The sequence below is a fragment of the Filicampus tigris genome, chromosome 9 (assembly GCF_054856515.1).
Source record: "Filicampus tigris isolate MCC_2025a chromosome 9, RoL_Ftig_1.0, whole genome shotgun sequence".
Lineage (NCBI taxonomy): Eukaryota > Metazoa > Chordata > Actinopteri > Syngnathiformes > Syngnathidae > Filicampus > Filicampus tigris.
Genome location: NC_141225.1, coordinates 24526491 through 24546819, shown reverse-complemented (window position 1 = coordinate 24546819; position 20329 = coordinate 24526491). Strand labels below are relative to the sequence as shown.

The 20329-nt window shown below is 43.5% G+C and overlaps 3 protein-coding genes across 5 annotated transcripts; 1 reads left to right on the top strand and 2 right to left on the bottom strand.

The window, feature by feature from the left end:
• Window positions 1–5535, bottom strand: kctd6a (potassium channel tetramerization domain containing 6a). Of its 3 annotated transcripts, none has more exons than XM_086039557.1 (6): window positions 3973–4519; window positions 3795–3867; window positions 3538–3707; window positions 2348–2630; window positions 2013–2171; window positions 5–1462 (listed from the first exon to the last, which is right to left on the bottom strand). In XM_086039557.1, exons 2-6 carry the CDS (start codon window positions 3795–3797, stop codon window positions 1349–1351), a joined length of 729 nt encoding a protein of 242 aa, XP_085895683.1. In that variant the 5' UTR covers window positions 3798–3867; window positions 3973–4519; the 3' UTR covers window positions 5–1348. The 3 variants fall into 3 exon arrangements, with proteins under 3 accessions (XP_085895684.1, XP_085895683.1, XP_085895682.1); XM_086039556.1 differs by lacking the exon at window positions 3973–4519 and adding an exon at window positions 4542–5532 and having other exon boundaries at window positions 8–1462; XM_086039558.1 differs by lacking the exons at window positions 3795–3867; window positions 3973–4519 and adding an exon at window positions 4542–5535 and having other exon boundaries at window positions 1–1462.
• Window positions 4980–9775, top strand: LOC147142714 (uncharacterized). Its single transcript, XM_086039553.1, has 5 exons — window positions 4980–5557; window positions 6150–6361; window positions 6706–7049; window positions 7559–7820; window positions 9037–9775. Exons 1-5 carry the CDS (start codon window positions 5278–5280, stop codon window positions 9394–9396), a joined length of 1458 nt encoding a protein of 485 aa, XP_085895679.1. The 5' UTR covers window positions 4980–5277; the 3' UTR covers window positions 9397–9775.
• Window positions 9776–13501: 3726 nt separating this feature from the next.
• On the bottom strand, window positions 13502–20072 carry pdhb (pyruvate dehydrogenase E1 subunit beta). The gene is made up of 11 exons (XM_086039554.1): window positions 19953–20072; window positions 19813–19872; window positions 18097–18204; window positions 17100–17162; window positions 16969–17004; window positions 16663–16853; window positions 16300–16394; window positions 16099–16209; window positions 15121–15212; window positions 14857–14998; window positions 13502–14019 (listed from the first exon to the last, which is right to left on the bottom strand). The coding sequence occupies exons 1-11, from the start codon at window positions 19989–19991 to the stop codon at window positions 13874–13876; spliced, it is 1083 nt and encodes a 360-aa protein (XP_085895680.1). The 5' UTR covers window positions 19992–20072; the 3' UTR covers window positions 13502–13873.
• Between the last annotated feature and the right edge of the window lie 257 nt (window positions 20073–20329).

Here is a 20329-nt window from a genome sequence, read left to right as displayed (position 1 = left end):
TGAGATGTCTAAAAACGAGTGGATTTTGCTTCTTAACTCATATTCCACAAAGGCAATAACAATCAGAACGCCATGAAGACTTGTGAAGGCACATACAATACAATACAATACAACTATTTATATAGCGCATTTCATAACAGCTACAGCTGTAACAACTGTGGAGGCTGACTCAAAGCCACGTGCACAGGACACCATCAAATGTGGCCTATTCCAAGGCTGCATAGACCTGAACCCCTTCAGTCTGATCATAGCCAAGAGTGGCTTCGTGTATCGGTTCACAAGCGCAACAACCATCAGCCACAAGCGTCACATCGTCGACCTCGTTCACCTCACAAGGGCAGACAGCAACGACTTTGGAGTGTCGTGCGGACTCCATAGTTGGGCTAATGATATCTGGACGAGGGACAACGATCACAAGCGAGGGGGACTCAACTATCTGCCGGCAACATAACAGATGTGCACGACAGCTACAAAGAACCCCAAAAGGCAAATGGTAACTCGAAGGGCAGCCGCAGCCAAATATCCAAAGGGGGGGGGGGGAGACGGATCTGGAAGAGCCAGACGAATAGCAAGAATAAGATTCAGGCGCCTTTAATACGTACGCCAGTGTGCCAGTCATCACTTAGCCTGCTGGCGTCATACCATGGCCACTGGAAGACATTGAGACCAGAAAGCGCCTCACAATGCACTGAGGGTTCCAACCCAAGTCCAGCTTCCTGAGGTTGGGCTTCAAGCTAAGCTTGTGGTTTGGATAAAAGCCAGGGTTGGGCTTTTCAAAGGAGCATTTCAAGTCAGTGTCATGTCAGGGTGAGGCTTCATGGAGGGTTTCAAGCCAGTGTTCGGGTTTCAAAGTAGGGTTTCAAGCCATAGATGAGGGTTCAAAGTTGGGTTTTAAGTTTTGGTAAGGGTTCAGAGATGGAGATTGGAATTCAATGTAGGGTTTTAAGTCATAGATAAGGCTTCAAAGTTGGGTTTTAAGTTTGGGTAAGGAATCAGAGATAGAGATTGGAATTCAATGTAGGGTTTTAAGTCATTTTTGTGCAGGCTTTTCAAAGCAGGGTTTCAAGCCAGTGTTAAGAGTTCCAAAGTAGGGTTTTAAATCAGGGTTTGGGCTTCAAGGTAGCATTTCAGCTCTGTGAGGATTAACCTGATTAGGTGTGTTAAGTGTGTTTTTTTCTTGATCTTATTTTTGGAATGAGGCTTGAGATACAAAACAGTGTTGTTGTTTTTTTTTTTTTTTGACGGGCTTTATTTCTTTGAGTTGAGTGTTTTGGTGGCTGGGCGTCGGCGATGGTGTCGGTGGAGCCACGAATAGACGTGGAATGTTTTGTTGTTAGTTTGAAAGGCGTCAGCAGGCGTCAGCTTTGCCTACGCGTCTGCAGAAGGTCCAGTGGTGCTCCACCGTGTTTTCGTTGGACCGCTCGCTCATGTGGTGAACGCGCGTGTTGCGCATGCTGAAACCCTGAAAAAAAATACAAGTAAAACACGGCACACGTTTAAAAAAAATACAGTGGAATGCAATGAAATGTTCAAAGCTGTCGGCAAACATAGGCTCAGGGCTAGTGTTTCAAAGTAGGGTTTTAAAAAAGGAATAGGGTTCCAAGAAAGGGTTGGGGTTTTGAATTGGGGTTTCAAATTAGGGATTGACGCTAGGGTTAGGGTTTCGAAATTGGGATTGAAGGAATGTTTTGAGATTTAGAGGAGGGTCTCGGGTTTCACATTCCAGGTTTAAGCTAAGGTTAGGGTTTCATAGAAGGGAGGGTTACGGTTTTAAAGTGGAGTTGCAAAAGAGGATTAGGGTTTAGAAGTACGGTTTTTAGACAGGGTCGGGGTTGTTTCAAAGTAGGGATTTAAGGAAGGGTTTGGGATTTAAAGTCGGGTTTGAAGCCAGGATTAGGGTTTCGAATGACGATTTCAAGTCAGGGTTAGGGTTTGACGATAACCATAGAATGGAACGGGGAGCGAATACGGCTTGCGGTGAGTAAGGGAGGCGGGCGTGCGTCGGTGCATACCGCTTTGGCGATGAAGTCCAGCAAGTGTACGCGTAGGCTGACTTCCTGTTGGTGGTCACAAGGGCCGAAGGTGAAGGACACCTGGTAGTCGCCAGCGTTCATCATGTGCTTGGCCCACTTGCTGAAGCTGCGCGAGATGGACGACAACACGCTGTGGACCTACGCACACGTACACAAAGTAGGGTTGAAAGCCAGCGCTAAGGTTTCAAGCAAGGGGTTGTGCTCCGGATGTCAAGTCAGGGATAGGATTTCAAGTTCGGGTGTGAAGCTATGGATTAGGTCTCAAAGTAGGGTTACAAGTTAGGGTGTGAAGGCAGGATAGGGCGAGGGCGCGCCTTGGTGGTGACGGTGAGCTGCGTGATGATGACGGCCACCGGGTTGGAGTACTTGGAGAGCTTCCTGGTGCTGCACAGCTCCAGCAGCTGCTGGTGCGAGCAGGGTGAAGGCGGCGGCCGCTGCCACGGCGGCGGTGGCCGCGGCAACGGCGCCCTGGGGCCTCCCAACCGCAGCAGCAGGGGCTCCAGCTGGTAGAAGTCCGCCTCCTTGCGCAGAAGCTCCACCTCCTTGAAGTCGCACGGCAGCCTCAGCTCAGACGAGCGCAGGAAGTTCAGGATGTACCTGCAGACAAATCAACACCCTAACTTGAGACTAACGCTGGCTTGAAACACTACCTTGAAATCCAAACCCAATCTTAATCATCTACCCCAGCCCTGATTTGAAATACAGTACTACTCAAAAACCCGAATTCTACTTTTAAACCCTGCTTTGAAACCCTAACCTTAATTTCAAAGCCTAACTCTATTTTGAAGCCCTAACCCTAGTTTGAAACCCTCATTTGAAAGCCTATCCCTACTTTGAAACACTAACTCTAGTTTAAAACCCTAGTTTGAAACCCTAAACCTCGCTGGAAACCCTACTTTGAAACCATAGCCCTAGCTGCAATCCCTACTTTGAAACCCAAACCCTAGTTGGAAACCCTACTTGAAAGCCTAACCCAAGTTTGAAACCTTTACCCTAGCTAGAAACCCTACTTTGAAACATGAACCCTACTTTGAAACCTGAGGTCACACATTCTGACAGCTGCCTTCATCATCCATAATTCAGACCCTAACCCTGTTAAAAATTGTGACCCAACCCTAGTTTGAGACCTTAATCAGAAATCCTAACTCTGGTTTGTAACCCCAAAACCTAGCTGGAAACCCTACTTTTAAACCCTCACCCCAGTTTAAAACCATAATTTGAAACCCTTCTTTGAAACACTAACCCTAATTAAACCCTAATTCTGGTTTGATACCCTAGCTGGAAACCCTACGTTTAAACCCTAACCCCAGTTTAAAATCATAATTTGAAACCCTACTTTGAAACACTAACTCTAATTAAACCCTAATTCTGGTTTGATACCATAGCCGGAAACCCTACTTTGAAACACTAACCCTAGTTTTAAACCCTAATTCTGTTTTGAAACCCTAACTCTAGCTGGAAACCCTGCTTTGAAACCCTGACCCTGGCTTGACCAACTGCGTACTGAAAGAGCGTCCCGTCGCGGTCTATGAAGTAGTTCCCGCCGGCGTCCCTCAGGGAAGGCACGTCCCCTCGAAACATGGCCCCCAGCATGGAGTCCGGGTAGCGCCTTAGTGTGGTCAACGACGTGCTGTACAGGCAGCCGCCCACGTTCAGGGTCACCTGCTCGCCCATCTACACACGAGAGACACAGTTTAAAAAACGCACGCACACACACACACACACCCATGCACACACGCCTACACACACAAACACACACACCATGTGTCCCGGGTGTGAGTTGTCCCTGCGTAGCAGTCAAGCTGTTCCAATCACTTGCATCACCACCTGCAACCTGGGCAAGGGGGGCAGCTTGTCACGGGGTTGCCATGGAGACCGACAGCACCACCCCACCAAATTTTTGTGCAGTTGACTTGCGAGCGTGGGAGATGACACACACTTGTATTTTTCTCCTTTACCGCGATGACCCATCACAGAGTTCAGCGGCCATATTGGGCTCTCTCGCAGACAACAACACTGCTGCTCAGTTCGCTGTTGCCATTTCCCTTTCGCTAGTCGTCGCTAGCTGTGCTGCCACAAGCGATCCCCGCAACATTTCATACAATTTGAAACCATACTGCTTTTTAAAAACCATAACCTTGGCCTGAAACCCTACTTTGAAACACTAAGCCTGTCTTGACAGCTGGACTTGAAACCGTATCTCTTATTTCAACCCCTAATTTTTTTGTATTGTGTTGTATTATATTATATTGTATTCTATTGTATTGTATTTAGAACGCTAACCCTGGTTTGAAACTCTACTTTGAAGCCCTACCAGTGGCGTGTACATTACAAGTGATTTGTCCGTCACCCTTAAATGAAATGTGTTGTGTCGAAAATGCTGCGAGGAAATACGCACGCGGAATTAAAGCCCTCCGTAACAACCGAGGGTAGACAGCATCTGTGATTCTCTACTACGTTAACAAGTTAGCACGTTAAAGAGGGTTGGAAAATGTTGACAAACATTACCAATGCGCCTCTTCCGGTAACGACGCCATGAGCCGCTTAACAGGCAAAAATGCATTTGCGGCTGTCAGTGGTTGCGTCTTTTTATTATCACCCAGCGCCTTCTAGCGACCCACTTCCGGCAAGACGCTTCAAAATAAGACGCTATGATGACCTTGTGAAGTTACAATGATTTGAATCAAGACAGTAAGCGCATCAACAAATATTTCCGTGAAAAAGAAAGGGGAAGAAATATAAATAAAATCAGTGGGTAGACATATTTTCATTTTTTTAGATGAAAAGGGAAACTATTCCGTTTAAAAAACAATACATGAGTCATGTTGCCAGTTATTCATGAATAACCGCCTGACACAATTGACAATAGAAATACTGTACAGTAAATTGAAAGAAGTTGCAGTACCACCTCCCTCCATGTAGGGGCGCTAAAACCAGTTTGAGGCGCACGCAAACGCGGAAGTTAAATTGTTGGTCTGAAGCCACTTCCGGTTTGCCACATTTGTACTGTTTTCAAACTGTCCTGTGCTACTTGACTCTTGGGAAACGTTTTCTTGAGCTAATTATTGCTTTTATCATATTCTGAACGCGGTCATAGAGTTGGAGGGCACGAGCGACGCCTCGGGGCGTTTGCGCGGCCGCCGCGTCGGTCTTGACGTGTTAGCTCGCGGCTAGCGTGAGCCGAGTGATGGCCGCCGAGATAGTTTTCTTGCAAACTCGCTGACAAGTTCCGAGTCGGGTCGAGATGACGAGCGAGGAAGTCAAGAGCGCGGCGGCGCTCAACGAAGACGACGACGACGACGACGATGACGCCGTCTCCGCTCCTCCGTCCGAGTCCAACGAGCACGATTATGCCGACACCGACTTCGCCGACACCAACAACGTCGCCGAACTTGCAGCGTGCGCCGGGGCTGATGAGGAGGATGACCAAGAGGAGGAGGTGGACGAGCGCCCGAAAGCGGCCGTGCATCGTGGCCGTCGGCGGGCCAAGGCCCAGGAGGACAAGACATGCTGCTGCTGCAAGGGTGTGTCATGGAAAATGTTCGACTTTTGTAGTCTTAGCTTATTTCACTGTATTCTTGGGTCTTGCAATGTAGCACTTGAGCCATTTAAATCACAGGAGAACAATTTCCAGTATGTCTGACTAGACATACGTCGGCCGGTGTGTTCATCCCAATTCTTTTTCTTTGTTTTGACCAATTTAGGTGTGGCACAAGTTGGATTCCCTTTCCAACTAAACCTATTTTGTCAAGATTGACCTTGTAGTTCCTGAGATATAAGGGTTCAAAGGGAGCCAAAATAGGAACATTTGGCAGGCTGCAGTTACCAAACCCCTGCTCCGATTGGCCTAAAACCTAAGATTTTGTGTTGTTCCATCACTATCAACAAGTCCACCAACTTTCATTAAAATCTAAATCTGCTTGGATAAACCCACTGGGTGATTTGGCATATGGAACGACCCTACTTCTGTGTGACGTGGCCGCTCTTCTTCAGGGGAGAGATCTCACAATGTCTAGATAATGAACTCCCCAAGTTAGTTTGTGTTTGTTAGTTTTTCGTCAGAGATTTCTTCCGAGTCTTCTCGTAATCATGAGTCCTTTTCGTACCCCTCGACAGGTCAGTTTGAGCGTCAGGGCCGAGGCTTCAACCGGAGGGCCGTGTTCACCTTCACCACGCCGGAGGCCGCCCAGTGGGTCTTCCCCGGCGCCGGCGCCATCGGCAAAAAGTCGTTTGTGTGCGAAACGTGCGCGCAGGTCATCAGGACAAAATGCTGGCGCAAGAACAACGGGAAGAGGGTCTTGTGGCTAAAACCTGCCGCGGCCAAACCGGTGAGGCAAGAATAAGCATGACAACGCCCCCCTCCCAACTCAAACAAAAAAAAAAAACGGACAATGGATGAGTTCATGTGCTTTGCAATTGGTGTTGAATATCAGGGTGCAAAAAGCCATTTTGTCCTGCCGTCAACTGAAAATGACGTCAAAGTGCCCTCGGGCTCGCATTGCGAATGTCACGCCTCTTTTCCGGTTTTGGTCACGTGACGTTCACGATGCGAGCCTTTGACATCACTTACCGGTACATACGGAACATATTATTGCAAAGATGATTGTTTTGAGTCCTTTTTTTTTTTTTTTGCCATGAATTCCCTTTGAAGAATTGTCATTTGTGGGCGCAGGCGAGCGGCCGCCACAGGACGAAGGGCCAGCGCATGGGCAAGAAGAGCCGCGCGGCGCTGTTGGTGAGCAAGTCGTGCTACCGCTCGGCCTTCCGCACGCTCTGGTCGGCCAAGGGCGCTCGCAAGCCCATGATGGACTTCCTGAGCCGCGAGCTGCGCGAGGAGATGAAGACGCTATCGCGTCACGCCGACAGCCCCTTCCACCAGAAGGTGTCCAGCAAGAAGCTGCTCTCTTTCTTCCCGTGGGCGCGCTGCCTCAGCTGGGCGCAGGAGCACGCGCCGCTCGTCACCACCTGCCTGCGCTCGCTCTTCCCCACCGTCAACGCCCTCGTCAAGAGCAGGCAGTAAGTGCGCTCGCGGCCGCCGCAAATTCAAGCCCAGCGAGGAGGGAGTGGCAAAAAGAAAAATCCTGTCTGTTGCCGTCGCAAAGCTCGTTCCTTTTATTTAACAAAATATACATTTAAAAAAAAAAAAATCCTATTGAATGTGACACAAAAATCACATTAACTCGTCTTTATGAATGAAATGTCATATCATTCTGCTTTGTTATTAAAATCATACATTCTCGCGCAGTTGTTGAATATAAAAAAAAAGACAAGCTCAAATTATCAAATCATTCTGTGTGACCTAAAATATGTCGATAAAAATGATCTCATCCTTTATTTAACCCAAAATTCCAAATCAGAAATCAACCCAAATTCTGCTTTCTGAAAACAAGTCACAAAATCTGTTTTATGTAAACCCCCCAAAAAGCAGTCACATAATTCTGATTTATGTAAAAAAAAAAAAAAAAAAAAATATGGAAAACAACCAGACGCCAAACTAACGAGTTGTTGTGTGTGCACGCGCTTAGTCAGCTGTCAGCGTCGGAGGCGGAGCTTCAGGTGCAGCGCCGCAGCGTGCTGACGCTGGCCGTGCCGCTGTTCACCAGGAACATCTGGACCAACAACTTCCTGCAGGCGGCGCTGGGGGCCAAGCTGCGTCTGCAGGGCTGCTCCGGACCCGCCCTGGACACCCTCAACAGCCTGGGCCTGTGCCAGAACAAGGACACGGTGCGCCTGCGCCTGCATCGGCTGGGCGGCGCCGCCCCCGCCGCCAGCCACAACAACAAGGCGGTGAGTCGCCACATTTCCAGAGGCAAAGTGGGGGCCGCTCTCATTCCGGCAAATTCCTGCATCGGACCTCTATGGCTTGACTTGCCTGCTGCACCTTTTACAGAAATTGCACATAATTCTGCTTTATGGAAAAAATCATTCTGCCATACGTACTACAAAAAACAAATGGGGGTTATCATTAGTTTTTGCGCTCATTCCGAATCTGACTCCAATTTTTCTCTAGCACATCAGATTTTCATAACAATAATGTAATATGTAAAATGTAGTAATCTATTTAGTAATAGTCATGACTTAAGGGTTAGGTTCAGCAATAGGTGGAATTTTTGGTGGAATCTGTATTGAGCATGCTTTTACGGGTCAAACTTAAAACCCCAAGATGAAAATATCTCAAAAACTTGATGTGGTTGGGGAAAAAAAAAAAAGTAAAGACATTTCTTAAATTGGCGTCAATATGCATTTACACATCAAGCCATCCCTGATTAAAATTTGGTGTTGACAGGAGTTATGAGATCCTGCTTTCAAGACATTTTAAAAACAAACGTGCCACATAAATCTGCTTTACCAAAAAAAAAAAAAAAAAACAACTATGTTTACTACTTTGTTTTATATAAATATCAACAAAGTAAATCATCACATAATTCTGATTTACATAAAAAAAACTTGAGAATTAAAAAAAATACATTTTAAAACGTTGAATTCTGCTTTTTGGTGAAACAAAGTCAAATAATACTGTTTGATATAAAAAAAAAAATTCATATTTTTTTTCAAAAATCAAAGATTTACAATAGAAGCAAATTTTTTTTTTTTAAGTCAAATAATTTGTTTTAAAACATAACTGCTGTATGCTTATATAAGTTTATAAGTTATATAAGTGATATATAAGTTTACGAAATGTAAAAATAAGTAAAGATTTTGTGACATGAAATGTAAAATATTTTTCAAACAAAATGAGAAACCGTCACATAGTCAGGTTTCAAATATTTTAAATAGAAAAGTGGGTGACTCATCAGAAAAATGATTTAAAAAAATGCAGATGGATGAAAACATGTAAAGAATGAAATTGAAATTGATTCATCATCGCACAAGTGAATTTGTCACAGTCAAAAGCTGCAACAGAGCATCTATGATTACTTTTTCACGCCCAACACATTTGTGCAGATAAACCGTAACTTTTGACAATGACCAAGACCCATTTGCTTTTTTTTTTTCCGGCCAGAACGGAGGAGGGAGTCAAGATCACATGATCGACATGGAGGAAGACGACGTGGAGGATGACGAGGAAGAGGTAGAAGATGACGAGGAGGAGGAGGATGAGGAAGAAGAAGAAGAGGAGGAGGAGGAGGAGGAGGAAGAGCGTGAGCGGGTGCGAGAGGAGTTGGAGAAGAGGAGGAGGAGGAAGAAGAAGAGGAAGCGGGAGCGCCAGGAAGAGGAGGAGAAGGAGGATGACGACGACGACGAGGAGGAGGAAGAAGAAGAAGAAGAGGAGGAGGAGAGGAAGAGGAAGGTGGTGGTGGTGCGTCTGGGCCTGCTCAAGGGACACTCGGAGGTGGGGCGGGCCGACCTGTCGGCCCCTTGAACGTTCGGTTGTGTGTGTGTGTGGGGGGGGGGGGGGGGGGGTGATGTGATCCCAGGAAGCACACACCAACACCAGGAGTGGAATTTCAAAGCCTCTCATGCGTTTTGACACAATGCAGAAGTGTCACGTTCAACCGGTAAAAGTTAAAACTGAGATGAGGAACTTTGACTTTCTTCCCAAGATAAGGAAAAAAAAAAAACACGATTTCAGGACACACAAGCTTGTAAATAGCAACAATAAAAGCCAATTTGAACGGCGGCTGACTTGAAGTGCTTGCTGACGTCAACAAGAAGTTTCAATGCTTGTTTAGTTGGCTGACATTTCCACACTAATGCACACATTTTTGTTTTGACCGAATAAACACAACACAATTCCTGCATTTGATTGAGATTTGATTTCTTTTCACATAAATCACAATTTTACATTTACTGCTAGTCCAGTTTAATTTGAACATGCCTCATTTCCTTGATCTTTTTTAAGATGTTGCTTTCATATCTTTTTTATATACCCGTAGTTTAATTTTGCATGTTAAATTTTCCACACCCCAATCTGCATATCGGCAAAACGTTTTCTCAAATCATTTCGTGCAAACCCTTTAAAAGTTTGCTTTAATTTCTACTCTGCAATTTGTGTAACGTGAAATTTGAATTGTCGTCCTCCACATCGAAACCCAGTCAGACCCAAGCGCATTTTGCGGCATCTTCACGCGCGAATAGGCGAGTTTTCACATGGACGCTATTGAGTGTTGCACGCATAGGAGAGTCGGGGCACAGAAGAGGGTTAAGATTTCCATTTAGGGTTTAAAACTGGGGTTTCAAAGTAGGGTTAGGGTTTCTAATTATGTCACAAACTAGGGTTAGGGTTTTAAAGTAGGGTCAGGGTTTCCATTTAGGGTTTAAAATTAGGGTTAGGCTTTCAAAGTAGGGTTTAAAACGAGTTAGGGTTTCAAACTATAGTTAGGGTTTCCAATTAGGGTTTCAAACTAGGGTTAGGGTTTCCATTTAGGGTTTCAAACTAGGGTTAGGGTTTCAAAGTAGGGTTTCAAGCTAGAGTTAGGGTTTCCAATTAGGGTCTCAAACTAGGGTTAGGGTTTCAAAGTAGGGTTTCAAACGAGTTAGGGTTTCAAACCAGGGTTAGGGTTTCAAAGCAGGGTTTCAAACTAGAGTTAGGGTTTCCAATTAGGGTTTAAAACTAGGGTTAGAGTTTAAAACTAGGGTTAGGGTTTCAAAGTAGGGTTTCAAACTAGAGTAAGGGTTTCCAATTAGGGTCTCAAATAGGGTTAGGGTTTCCATTTAGGGTTTAAAACTAGGGTTAGGGTTTCAAAGTAGGGTTTCAAACTAGAGTTAGGGTTTCCAATTAGGGTCTCAAACTAGGGTTAGGGTTTCCATTTAGGGTTTCAAACTAGGGTTAGGGTTTCAAAGTAGGGTTTCAAACTAGAGTTAGGGTTTCCAATTAGGGTCTCAAACTAGGGTTAGGGTTTCCATTTAGGGTTTCAAACTCGGGTTAGGGTTTCAAAGTAGGGTTTCAAACTCGGGTTAGGGTTTCAAAGTAGGGTTTCAAACGAGTTAGGGTTTCAAACCAGGGTTAGGGTTTCAAAGTAGGGTTTCAAACTAGAGTTAGGGTTTCCAATTAGGGTTTCAAACTAGGGTTAGGGTTTCCATTTAGGGTTTCAAACTAGGGTTAGGGTTTCCATTTAGGGTTTCAAACTAGGGTTAGGGTTTCAAAGTAGGGTTTCAAACTAGAGTTAGGGTTTCCAATTAGGGTCTCAAACTAGGGTTAGGGTTTCAAAGTAGGGTTCAAAACTAGGGTTAGGGTTTCAAACGAGTTAGGGTTTCAAACCAGGGTTAGGGTTTCAAAGTAGGGTTTCAAACTAGAGTTAGGGTTTCCAATTGGGGTTTCAAACTAGGGTTAGGGTTTCCGTTTAGGGTTTCAAACTAGAGTTAGGGTTTCCAATTAGGGTTTCAAACTAGGGTTAGGGTTTCCATTTAGGGTTTAATACTAGGGTTAGGGTTTCAAAGTAGGGTTTCAAACAAGTTAGGGTTTCAAACCATGGTTAGGGTTTCAAAGTAGGGTTTCAAACTAGAGTTAGGGTTTCCAATTAGGGTCTCAAACTAGGGTTAGGGTTTCCATTTAGGGTTTCAAACTAGGGTTAGGGTTTCAAACCAGGGTTAGGGTTACAAAGTAGGGTTTCAAACTAGGGTTAGGGTTTCCATTTAGGGTTTCAAACTAGGGTTAGGGTTTCAAAGTAGGGTTTCAAACTAGAGTTAGGGTTTCCAATTAGGGTCTCAAACTAGGGTTAGGGTTTCAAAGTAGGGTTCAAAACTAGGGTTAGGGTTTCAAACGAGTTAGGGTTTCAAACCAGGGTTAGGGTTTCAAAGTAGGGTTTCAAACTAGAGTTAGGGTTTCCAATTGGGGTTTCAAACTAGGGTTAGGGTTTCCATTTAGGGTTTCAAACTAGAGTTAGGGTTTCCAATTAGGGTTTCAAACTGGGGTTAGGGTTTCCATTTAGGGTTTAAAACTAGGGTTAGGGTTTCAAAGTAGGGTTTCAAACAAGTTGGGGTTTCAAACCAGGGTTAGGGTTTCAAAGTAGGGTTTCAAACTAGAGTTAGGGTTTCCAATTGGGGTTTCAAACTAGGGTTAGGGTTTCCATTTAGGGTTTCAAACTAGAGTTAGGGTTTCCAATTAGGGTTTCAAACTAGGGTTAGGGTTTCAAACGAGTTAGGGTTTCAAACCAGGGTTAGGGTTTCAAAGTAGGGTTTCAAACTAGAGTTAGGGTTTCAAAGTAGGGTTTCAAACTAGAGTTAGGGTTTCCAATTAGGGTCTCAAACTAGGGTTAGGGTTTCCATTTAGGGTTTCAAACTAGGGTTAGGGTTTCAAACTAGAGTTAGGGTTTCCATTTAGGGTTAGGGTTTCAAAGTACAATATTCAATGAAATAGAAGTTGGATAGAAAAAAAGAAGTCCCAGGTCTGTCTCCAACCTGAGTCTTCCACATATTGCGCAACTGTCTATCAAGTGAGCTGAAGTTCCACTTGAACACTCGAACTCCGAAAAAAAGGCTAATGGTATTGAAAACTATGTTGTGCAGTCCAATGATATGACATAATAAATCATTATCATATTATGTGGAAACATGATCCATTCCTAAATGCAACCGAATAATACGAGATGAACAAAAAGTTCAATAAGGCGCTGTCTGAGGCTGGAATCGAACCCCAGTCTCACATGTTGCAGTCCTCTGCTCTCACCACTCAACTACGGTTAACTTATTGCTGTCTCAATCTCAGAGCAGAAACAAAGTGTTCGCATCATCTGACTTCCAATTGTGGAAAGCATCAGAAGGAAGTGAGACGGAATTAGATTTTGTCATAGTGGTCAAACTTTCAATATTTAGATCCTTGTTCGTGTACATAAAAGGAATATGCGGTCGGACTTTGACCCACCAAACACAAAGGCTTTAACCCGAGGGCCAAGCGGCGCTACCAAGTGATCTTAAACGACTACGTATAGTAAGACGTTTTTTTTTTTTTAAATGACCATGTAAGGCTTTTATTTTAACATCCATGTACACTAAAGCGTTTTTTTTAACAACCACGTATAGTAAGGCATTTTTTTATATATTATATAATATATACTTACATTGAAACTCTAACCTAAGATTTAAACCCTAACCCTAGTTGAAAACACAGGTTCGAAACCGTACTTTGAAACCCTAACACTAGTTTGTAAGCATAATTGGAAACCCTTACCCTAGTTGGAAAGCCAAACCCATCTTGCTCAAGGATACGTTGACATGGTCTCAATGGCAGGGGATCGAACCCACAACCTTTGGGTTAGAGACGACCACGCTACCACTGAGCTGTGACGCCCCTCAATTCAGTTCAAAAGCTACTTTTGGAGAACATTTTTAGATTGAACCCTCCAAATGCATAATTGTTAAGGGTAATAAAAAGTTTTCAAAACAGTTTCCTTGTTTTTGTGGAATCTTTTGAACGGGTACCTGATTGTTACGACTTGACCACGGGCAGCGTCTTTGTTGCTCATTTTCATGCATTCCTCCATGTTAACAAGGACTCCAACTTCAAAAAATTCCACTGGAAACACAAATAACGGATGGAAGTGTTTTTTTGTTTAATTGTTGTAACAGTCATTTACAGTGACATATACGGAGCGCCAGAAAATAGTCTGGCCCGCTTAACAACTTCACCTCCCACTGCCTCAGCCAAACATTTTTTCAGGGAGGGGGGGGGGGGTGGGGGGCGGGGCGGTCCAAACTGTTTGTTACCGAATAAATACAGTACATAGATAATTCCTTTGCTATACCAACAAGACAGCTCCAAAGTGGGATTATTGATTTTATTTTGAATTGGAGGAAGAAGGAGGTGACGACTGTAGCGGAAGTCGTAGGTTCCAAAAAAATTGGGACTCTATTTACAACGTGATTCTTTTTTTTCCTTTTAAAAACACGTTTCCTTGGCTTCACACGTTGAGGGTCTTTTTGATGGAGAAGATGATGTCTTTGATCTGCGGCACACTGTTGTCCTCCAGGATCTTGGCATACGGCATGGGGATGTCCACGCCCGTCACCCTGGTGGCCGGGGCGTCCAGGTAGTTGAAGGCCGGCCCTGAACACAGACAAAAAAGAAAAACAAAAACCACAAAACACATCACTCAAACAGAAAGAGCGATGGTTTTTCCTTTCACAAAAACTGCAGGGACCTTAAACATTTACTTGAGGAACTCCGTTCTTAAATTGCACAACTGGTAAGGATGTCAATGCGACTTTTACACTTGAAAATTAGGATTTATACTATTATTCTTATTCTGGAAGGATTTTGACTTTTTACTTATTTCCCCTCTTTCAAAAGCCTACATTTTTGGGGGCGGGGGAGTGAAAAAAATGAACTATAAACAACCTCATCAAAAAGAACTTACCGCTACTCTTCTAAAAAATATTTTTTTCTCAGAAAAAAAAAATACTCATTAAAAATTAAATTCAAAGGTTTTATTGGACTTATTCAGTGAAGAATTGTTTTTTTTTTTGTAAAAATTTAGGAATAGCCACAATGATCCTCAAAAACCTTTTTTCTTGAAATGAGTCGTAGAATAAAATAACTAAAATAAAAATAACTTCTAAAAAATACGATTTTTTTCCTACATAGCTTTTCTTGTAAAATAAATAAACACAAGATAAATTAAATCCTTAAAAGACTAAGTGAACAAAATCCTGACAAAAACATTTCCCTAATCACGTTTGTTCAATTTTGTTTTTTTCTGGGGATCTTTCATTTGTTTTATTTATTGAGAAATAATTCTTTTTTTGGGGGGTTTTAAAGGTGACCTTTACTTTGTGTCGTGATAACTAACTTTTGTTTTTGATGGGTAATTTTTACTTGTCTTTTGCGACAGGTCTTTATTTCATTCATTTTTTTATAATATATATTTTTTTCGACATTACGCACCCTCCATGATCCTGGCGCAGATCTCGGCTCCGACGCCAAATTGCGGCCAGCCGCCTTCCACCGTCACCAAGTGGTTGGTCTTCATCACGCTGGCCTCGATGCTCTCCACGTCCATGGGCCGGATGGTTCGCAGGTTGATCACCTTGTTCATTGCACACCCAACAAATATTACGTTTTTCCAAAAAAGAGCATTTAAAAAAAAAAAAAAAAAAAAGAGAGAGAGAGAGAGCGAGTGCTGCAAGCAAGACGCGTTTGCTTCCGTACCTCACACTCGATTCCCTCCTTGGCGAGGACAGCGGCGGCGTCGAGGCAATGGCTGACGTAGCGAGAGTGCGACACCAAAGTCACGTGAGAACCTGAACGACACCACAAAACCGCATCAGGATCAGCGTGAAGGACCTTCGATGTCAAAGGGTAATTAAGAATATTAGTAAAAAAATAAAAAAGGGAACAAAGCTAAAATAATAGATACAAACACTAAATTAGATAATTACAAAAAAAATCTGAAAATAAAAATATGGGTTCAAAACATCAGAAAAACATTGTACAAAGATATGACAAAGATGAAAAATACATATACAATTTGAATATTTTAAGCAGACAAATCTATTATAAAAATATACAAACTTGAATATCAACAAAATGTACAATTTTTAATAAAAACATTTTAAAAATATATAAAGCTGAAAATAATCTAAGTAGAGGAGAAATAAAGAAATAGGATTAAAAATAATTTTAAAAGTGCACCAATCTCAAAGACATCTTTGTAGAAAAATGTATAAATTTGAATTTAAAAAAAAAAATCAAATTTCAGGAAAACTGCAGTTACAAAACTTAAATGTAAACAAACTACTACAAAGTTGAAAAGTAAACAAAAAAAAACAATGCACAAACAAACAAAAAAAATCTAACAAAAATTAAATTGCTCAAATTTGACAAAAATCCAACCCCACCCCCAAAAAAAAAAAAAAAAAAAAATCATTGTTTTTTTTTTTATTATTTTGAAAAAGTTGAAATTTGACTTAGGCAAGTATGTGCACTGTGAGGAAAACGATACGAGTCCGACACTTTGCCGAGAAGCAGCCGCCCAAAGACGAAAACTTTTCAGAGCGCTGCGAAATCAAGCGTTGGAACAGTCGGACGAAGCGTGCGCCTTTTTGACGGCTCCACGTCAGCATTTTGCAAAAAGTGTCGCCTGAGCAGCGCGGCTACGACATGACGCCGCGACCGGCCGAGTCTCACCTTGCCGCTCCACCTTGGCCTTGCCGATGGGCACGGTGAAGTCTTTGGACTGGGCCTCGTCGGACATCTCGAAGGGGACGCCGTACATCAGCTCGTTCTCCAGGAACACCACTGCGCCGGCCGCCGGACGTTTCATCATTAACAGGATTTAAAAAAAAAAAAAAAAAAAAAAAAGAATTCTTTGTTGACTGCGGGACTCGCCTGGGTTGTCGTCCCTGATGGCCGACTTGAGGAGGCCTTTGGCGTCCTCAGAGTTCCACGGACTCACCACTTTCAGACCCGGACAGTGAGCGTACCTGAGGACGCCACAAACGCAACACAATCATTCTCCACTTGAGTCTTTTAAGAGGAATATTTCGTTTGTTTTTTTTAGAAAATATTTTTAACACCAGGAAAAAAAAAAAAAAAACCACTTTTGTTTTTCAGCCATTCAGAAAAGGGCTCCTCGGATCGAATAGTAGCGCGAGTAAACCTCCGGTCCTCGGCAAGCGATGAGCGAAGCCTTTGTCGCTTCATCCCGCGTGTCAAATGCGGCGGGCGGGCGGACGGGAAGTATCAACGCACCAGGCGGCGAAGCACTGCGAGTGCTGCGCGGCCACGCCGGCCGAGGCGCCGTTGGGCCCGCGGAAGACGATGGGCACCGACTGCAGCCCCGCCGACATGTAGTACGTCTTGGCCGCAGAGTTGATGACCTGGTCGATGGCTTGCATGGAGAAGTTGAAGGTCATGAACTCGCAGATGGGCCTCAGGCCAGCCTGGAAGGGAAAAAAAACAACAACAAAAAATCTAATGGAAAAACCACTTTGACTTTCTCTTTGAGCTGAATCCTTTACTTGGAGGGAAAGTCATCGGGCACGGAGAGACGCTCACCATGGCCGCTCCCACCGCGATGCCGGTGAATCCCATCTGGAACGGACCACAAAATTCTCAAATCTATCCTTGAATTCCAAATGTAATTCTATGACAGTCAATTGAATGTGCTGTTGGTTTGGGCGGCTTACCTCAGAAATGGGAGTGTCGATGATACGCTTGTCGCCGTATTTCTTCCACAGGCCGCGACTCACCTACCGACGACGCACACAAACAAGCGTTCAGTCCCATCGATACGTGACAACCACTCAACGTATAACGGCACCGCTGCTGTATGCAAAAATAGTAGATATAAAATACTACAATTTTCCTCCAATAGCTACACAGACATAATGGGGGCGGATATTAGACGGCAAATACAAACCAGGCAAAAATGAAAGAAAACTGGAAAACTATGGAATAAATAAAAATGCAAGACAAAAAAAAAAAAAAACTCAAATATTAGAAAAATACCAAAATATGAAACTGAAAGAAAGATAAAAAATAACCAATTAAAAAAACATGTAAAAAATATTGCAAAACCTTTGTAAAAAAATGCAAAAATATTACATGACCAAAAATTTTTAAGAATACAGAAACAGAACAAAATGTTAAAATATTTTAAAAGTTTAAAGTTTTAAAAAAAAGAAGAAAAATACGCATTTACAAAATATTTTGGGAAAAGTGGCAACAATATTAAACAAAAACAAGGTATGATTTTTTTTTTTGTAAAATGATTCTTTTTCTCAGAAATGATTTTAAAATGTATCTTTTCTTTTCTTGACACTAACATTCTTTTTTGTCGTAAATGTCCACCTTCTTGCAAATATTAGCTTTGCCCTCCTCAAAAATAGACAACTTTTCTTGAAAGTTGTTTCCTTCAAAACTGAATTCTCGTATGATTGCAATTCTTAATCTCAAAAGTACAATTATCATTTTATGTTGACATTTTCCTCAAAAATATTTATTTACAATTTTTTTTCTAAAAAATGTTTGATTTTGGGGACTGGGAGAGTTTAGTAATCCCCGCCCTCCAACCCCCTAAAAAAAACAGACTATTCTTGAAAACACATCTTTTTTCTTGAGAATGAGCCTTCCCCCCCCCCCCGTCTCTTGAAGATGAGGCTTTGGAAGAGGACGTTTGCACACCTTGTAGGCGCCGTCATACTGGGCCACTTCCTCGCCCAGCAGGAAGACGCGCTCATCCCTCTCCAGCTCTTCGTCCAAGGCCTGGTTCAAGGCGTCTCGCACCGTCACCTAACGACACCACAAGCCATCTTACACCAGAGAATTTCAAAATAAAACAGACATGTGACTAAAAAGGTAAAAGGTTTGGAAAAGAAACAATACAAGGAGGCCAAACCATGCAACTTTTAGGAGCTTTGAGCCTGGTTGAAATGATAACTCTTCATCAACCCCCCCACACAGTAAAGTGGGATTTTACTCCTCCGCTCACGAATCCCGGAGCATTGCTGCTCTCTAAGCAGCAGCCCCTCCCAATCTAAATAAACCACTGGGCCCTCACTTTTCGACGACACAAAGTGAGGTAGCACCCGTGCAGACTAGACACACGGCCACTTTCTCAAGCAGCCGGCGCATCCGGGAAAGAGGCACTGTGAGCGGTCACCTCGGCCGAGGTGCCGGCCTCCCCGGCGACAGACCATCCAGCAGCTGTGATCGGCATTTGTCAGAGGACTGCCTGGTGAACCTTGGCCAGTCCAAAAGTGGATTGGTTGCGGAGATTAAACTTTACAACTGGCGCAATTACAACAATCAAGAGGCCAGTACTGTAAGCAAAACAAATGGCTGGCTAAATGATGACGTAATATTAGCAATTAGCATTAATGCGCTAACGTTAGCTTTGTTGTCAAGCATGATATGTCAGATATAGTTAGTTGTATTAAAAAAAACAAAAAAAACTTGTTGCATACATTACCATGATTATTGATGAATAATATATCACTGCTATATAAAGATTGCCTCTTGACTGGTTCGTAAACATAAGGCTCCACAATATACAGTATCTTTATTTCTTAGGGATGTCCCGATCATGCTTTTTTGGCACCCGAGTCCGGGTGTTTGGTTTTAAGTATCTGCCGATACTGGTTAGCACGTCCGCCTCACAGTTCAGAGGTCAGGATGTCCCCCGCCTACTGCCCAAAGACAGCTGGGATAGGCTCCAGCACGCCCGCGACCCTTGTGAGGAGAAGCGGTATGGATAATGGATGAATGAATGAATGAATGAATATATATATATATGTTGTTATATATATTTATATTATATGTATCATTCCAGCAAAGCAGTGCCAATTGCTTTCTGTAATACTCTCCATATAAAAATCAAATCAAATCAAAATTCTATATTTTTTCTCTCTTTGGGTGTGTCAAATTTGCTAATTTGGGTGTCACAATTGCTAATCTGTCTGTCGTGCTTTCACCTGTCTCGCCTCTGTATGACGATGGTAATATTAACCTGGAGTGAATGAATAATGCATATAGTTGACTGTGAAAAGCTTAAAATACTGTAGCTGGAAACAGACCCTTTTAAGTCAAGTCAAATCAAGTAAAGTCCAGTCAAGTCCGATTTATCTATATAGGCCTTAATCACAGAAATGTTTCAGGGGTTGAGTGTCGACAGTTCACAAATATTTACGGCCTCCCCAAATATTAACCTCCAGCAGGGCAAGGGGAAAAAAACTCTACAATATTACAGAAAGGCCAACAGCAACGCGTCAGTGGAGAGGCGGCATACGCCAAGGATTTCAAACCACACTGGACGTGAAAAGTGATGCAAATGTGCCATTAGCTCGAGCCAGATGTTAGTTGAGCCGCGGTGAAGTCCGCCTGACAGTCGCTACCACTGACCTGAACCGCGCTCGGGACGCTCCTGTGAAAGGCCCGTCGCCGCAGCACCGACACGGCATTCTGTGGGACGTCAGAGAGACGCTATTCACCTTAAACGTCAACATAATGACACATCTGACGTGTTTTAGATGTTTTCGTACCCTTCCGGAGCGGAGAACGGACTTCACGGACAGCGCCATCTTGAACCTGTCCTTCTTTTGCCGATCGGAGGGCGGGGCCAGGAGCAGGGAGATGAGATTTCCACCAATCCAAGATAGGCTTTTCCTGCGGTGACAAGCGAGTCGGGTCCGAGAGAGCCAATCACAGCGGCGTAAATATTAAACGGGGGCGCGGTGTTATTCACAGGATCCAAGGGCACGTCAACGCCGCAGCCAGAGTGCGCATGCGCAAGCGCACTGGTGTCAGAGGCCTGTACCATTTGACGCATTCGTTTAACGTTTTATTCATCAAAATGCATTTACTCCATTTTTAGAAATGTCCGACTATTCATTCATACGTCACTTAAACATTTGATTGA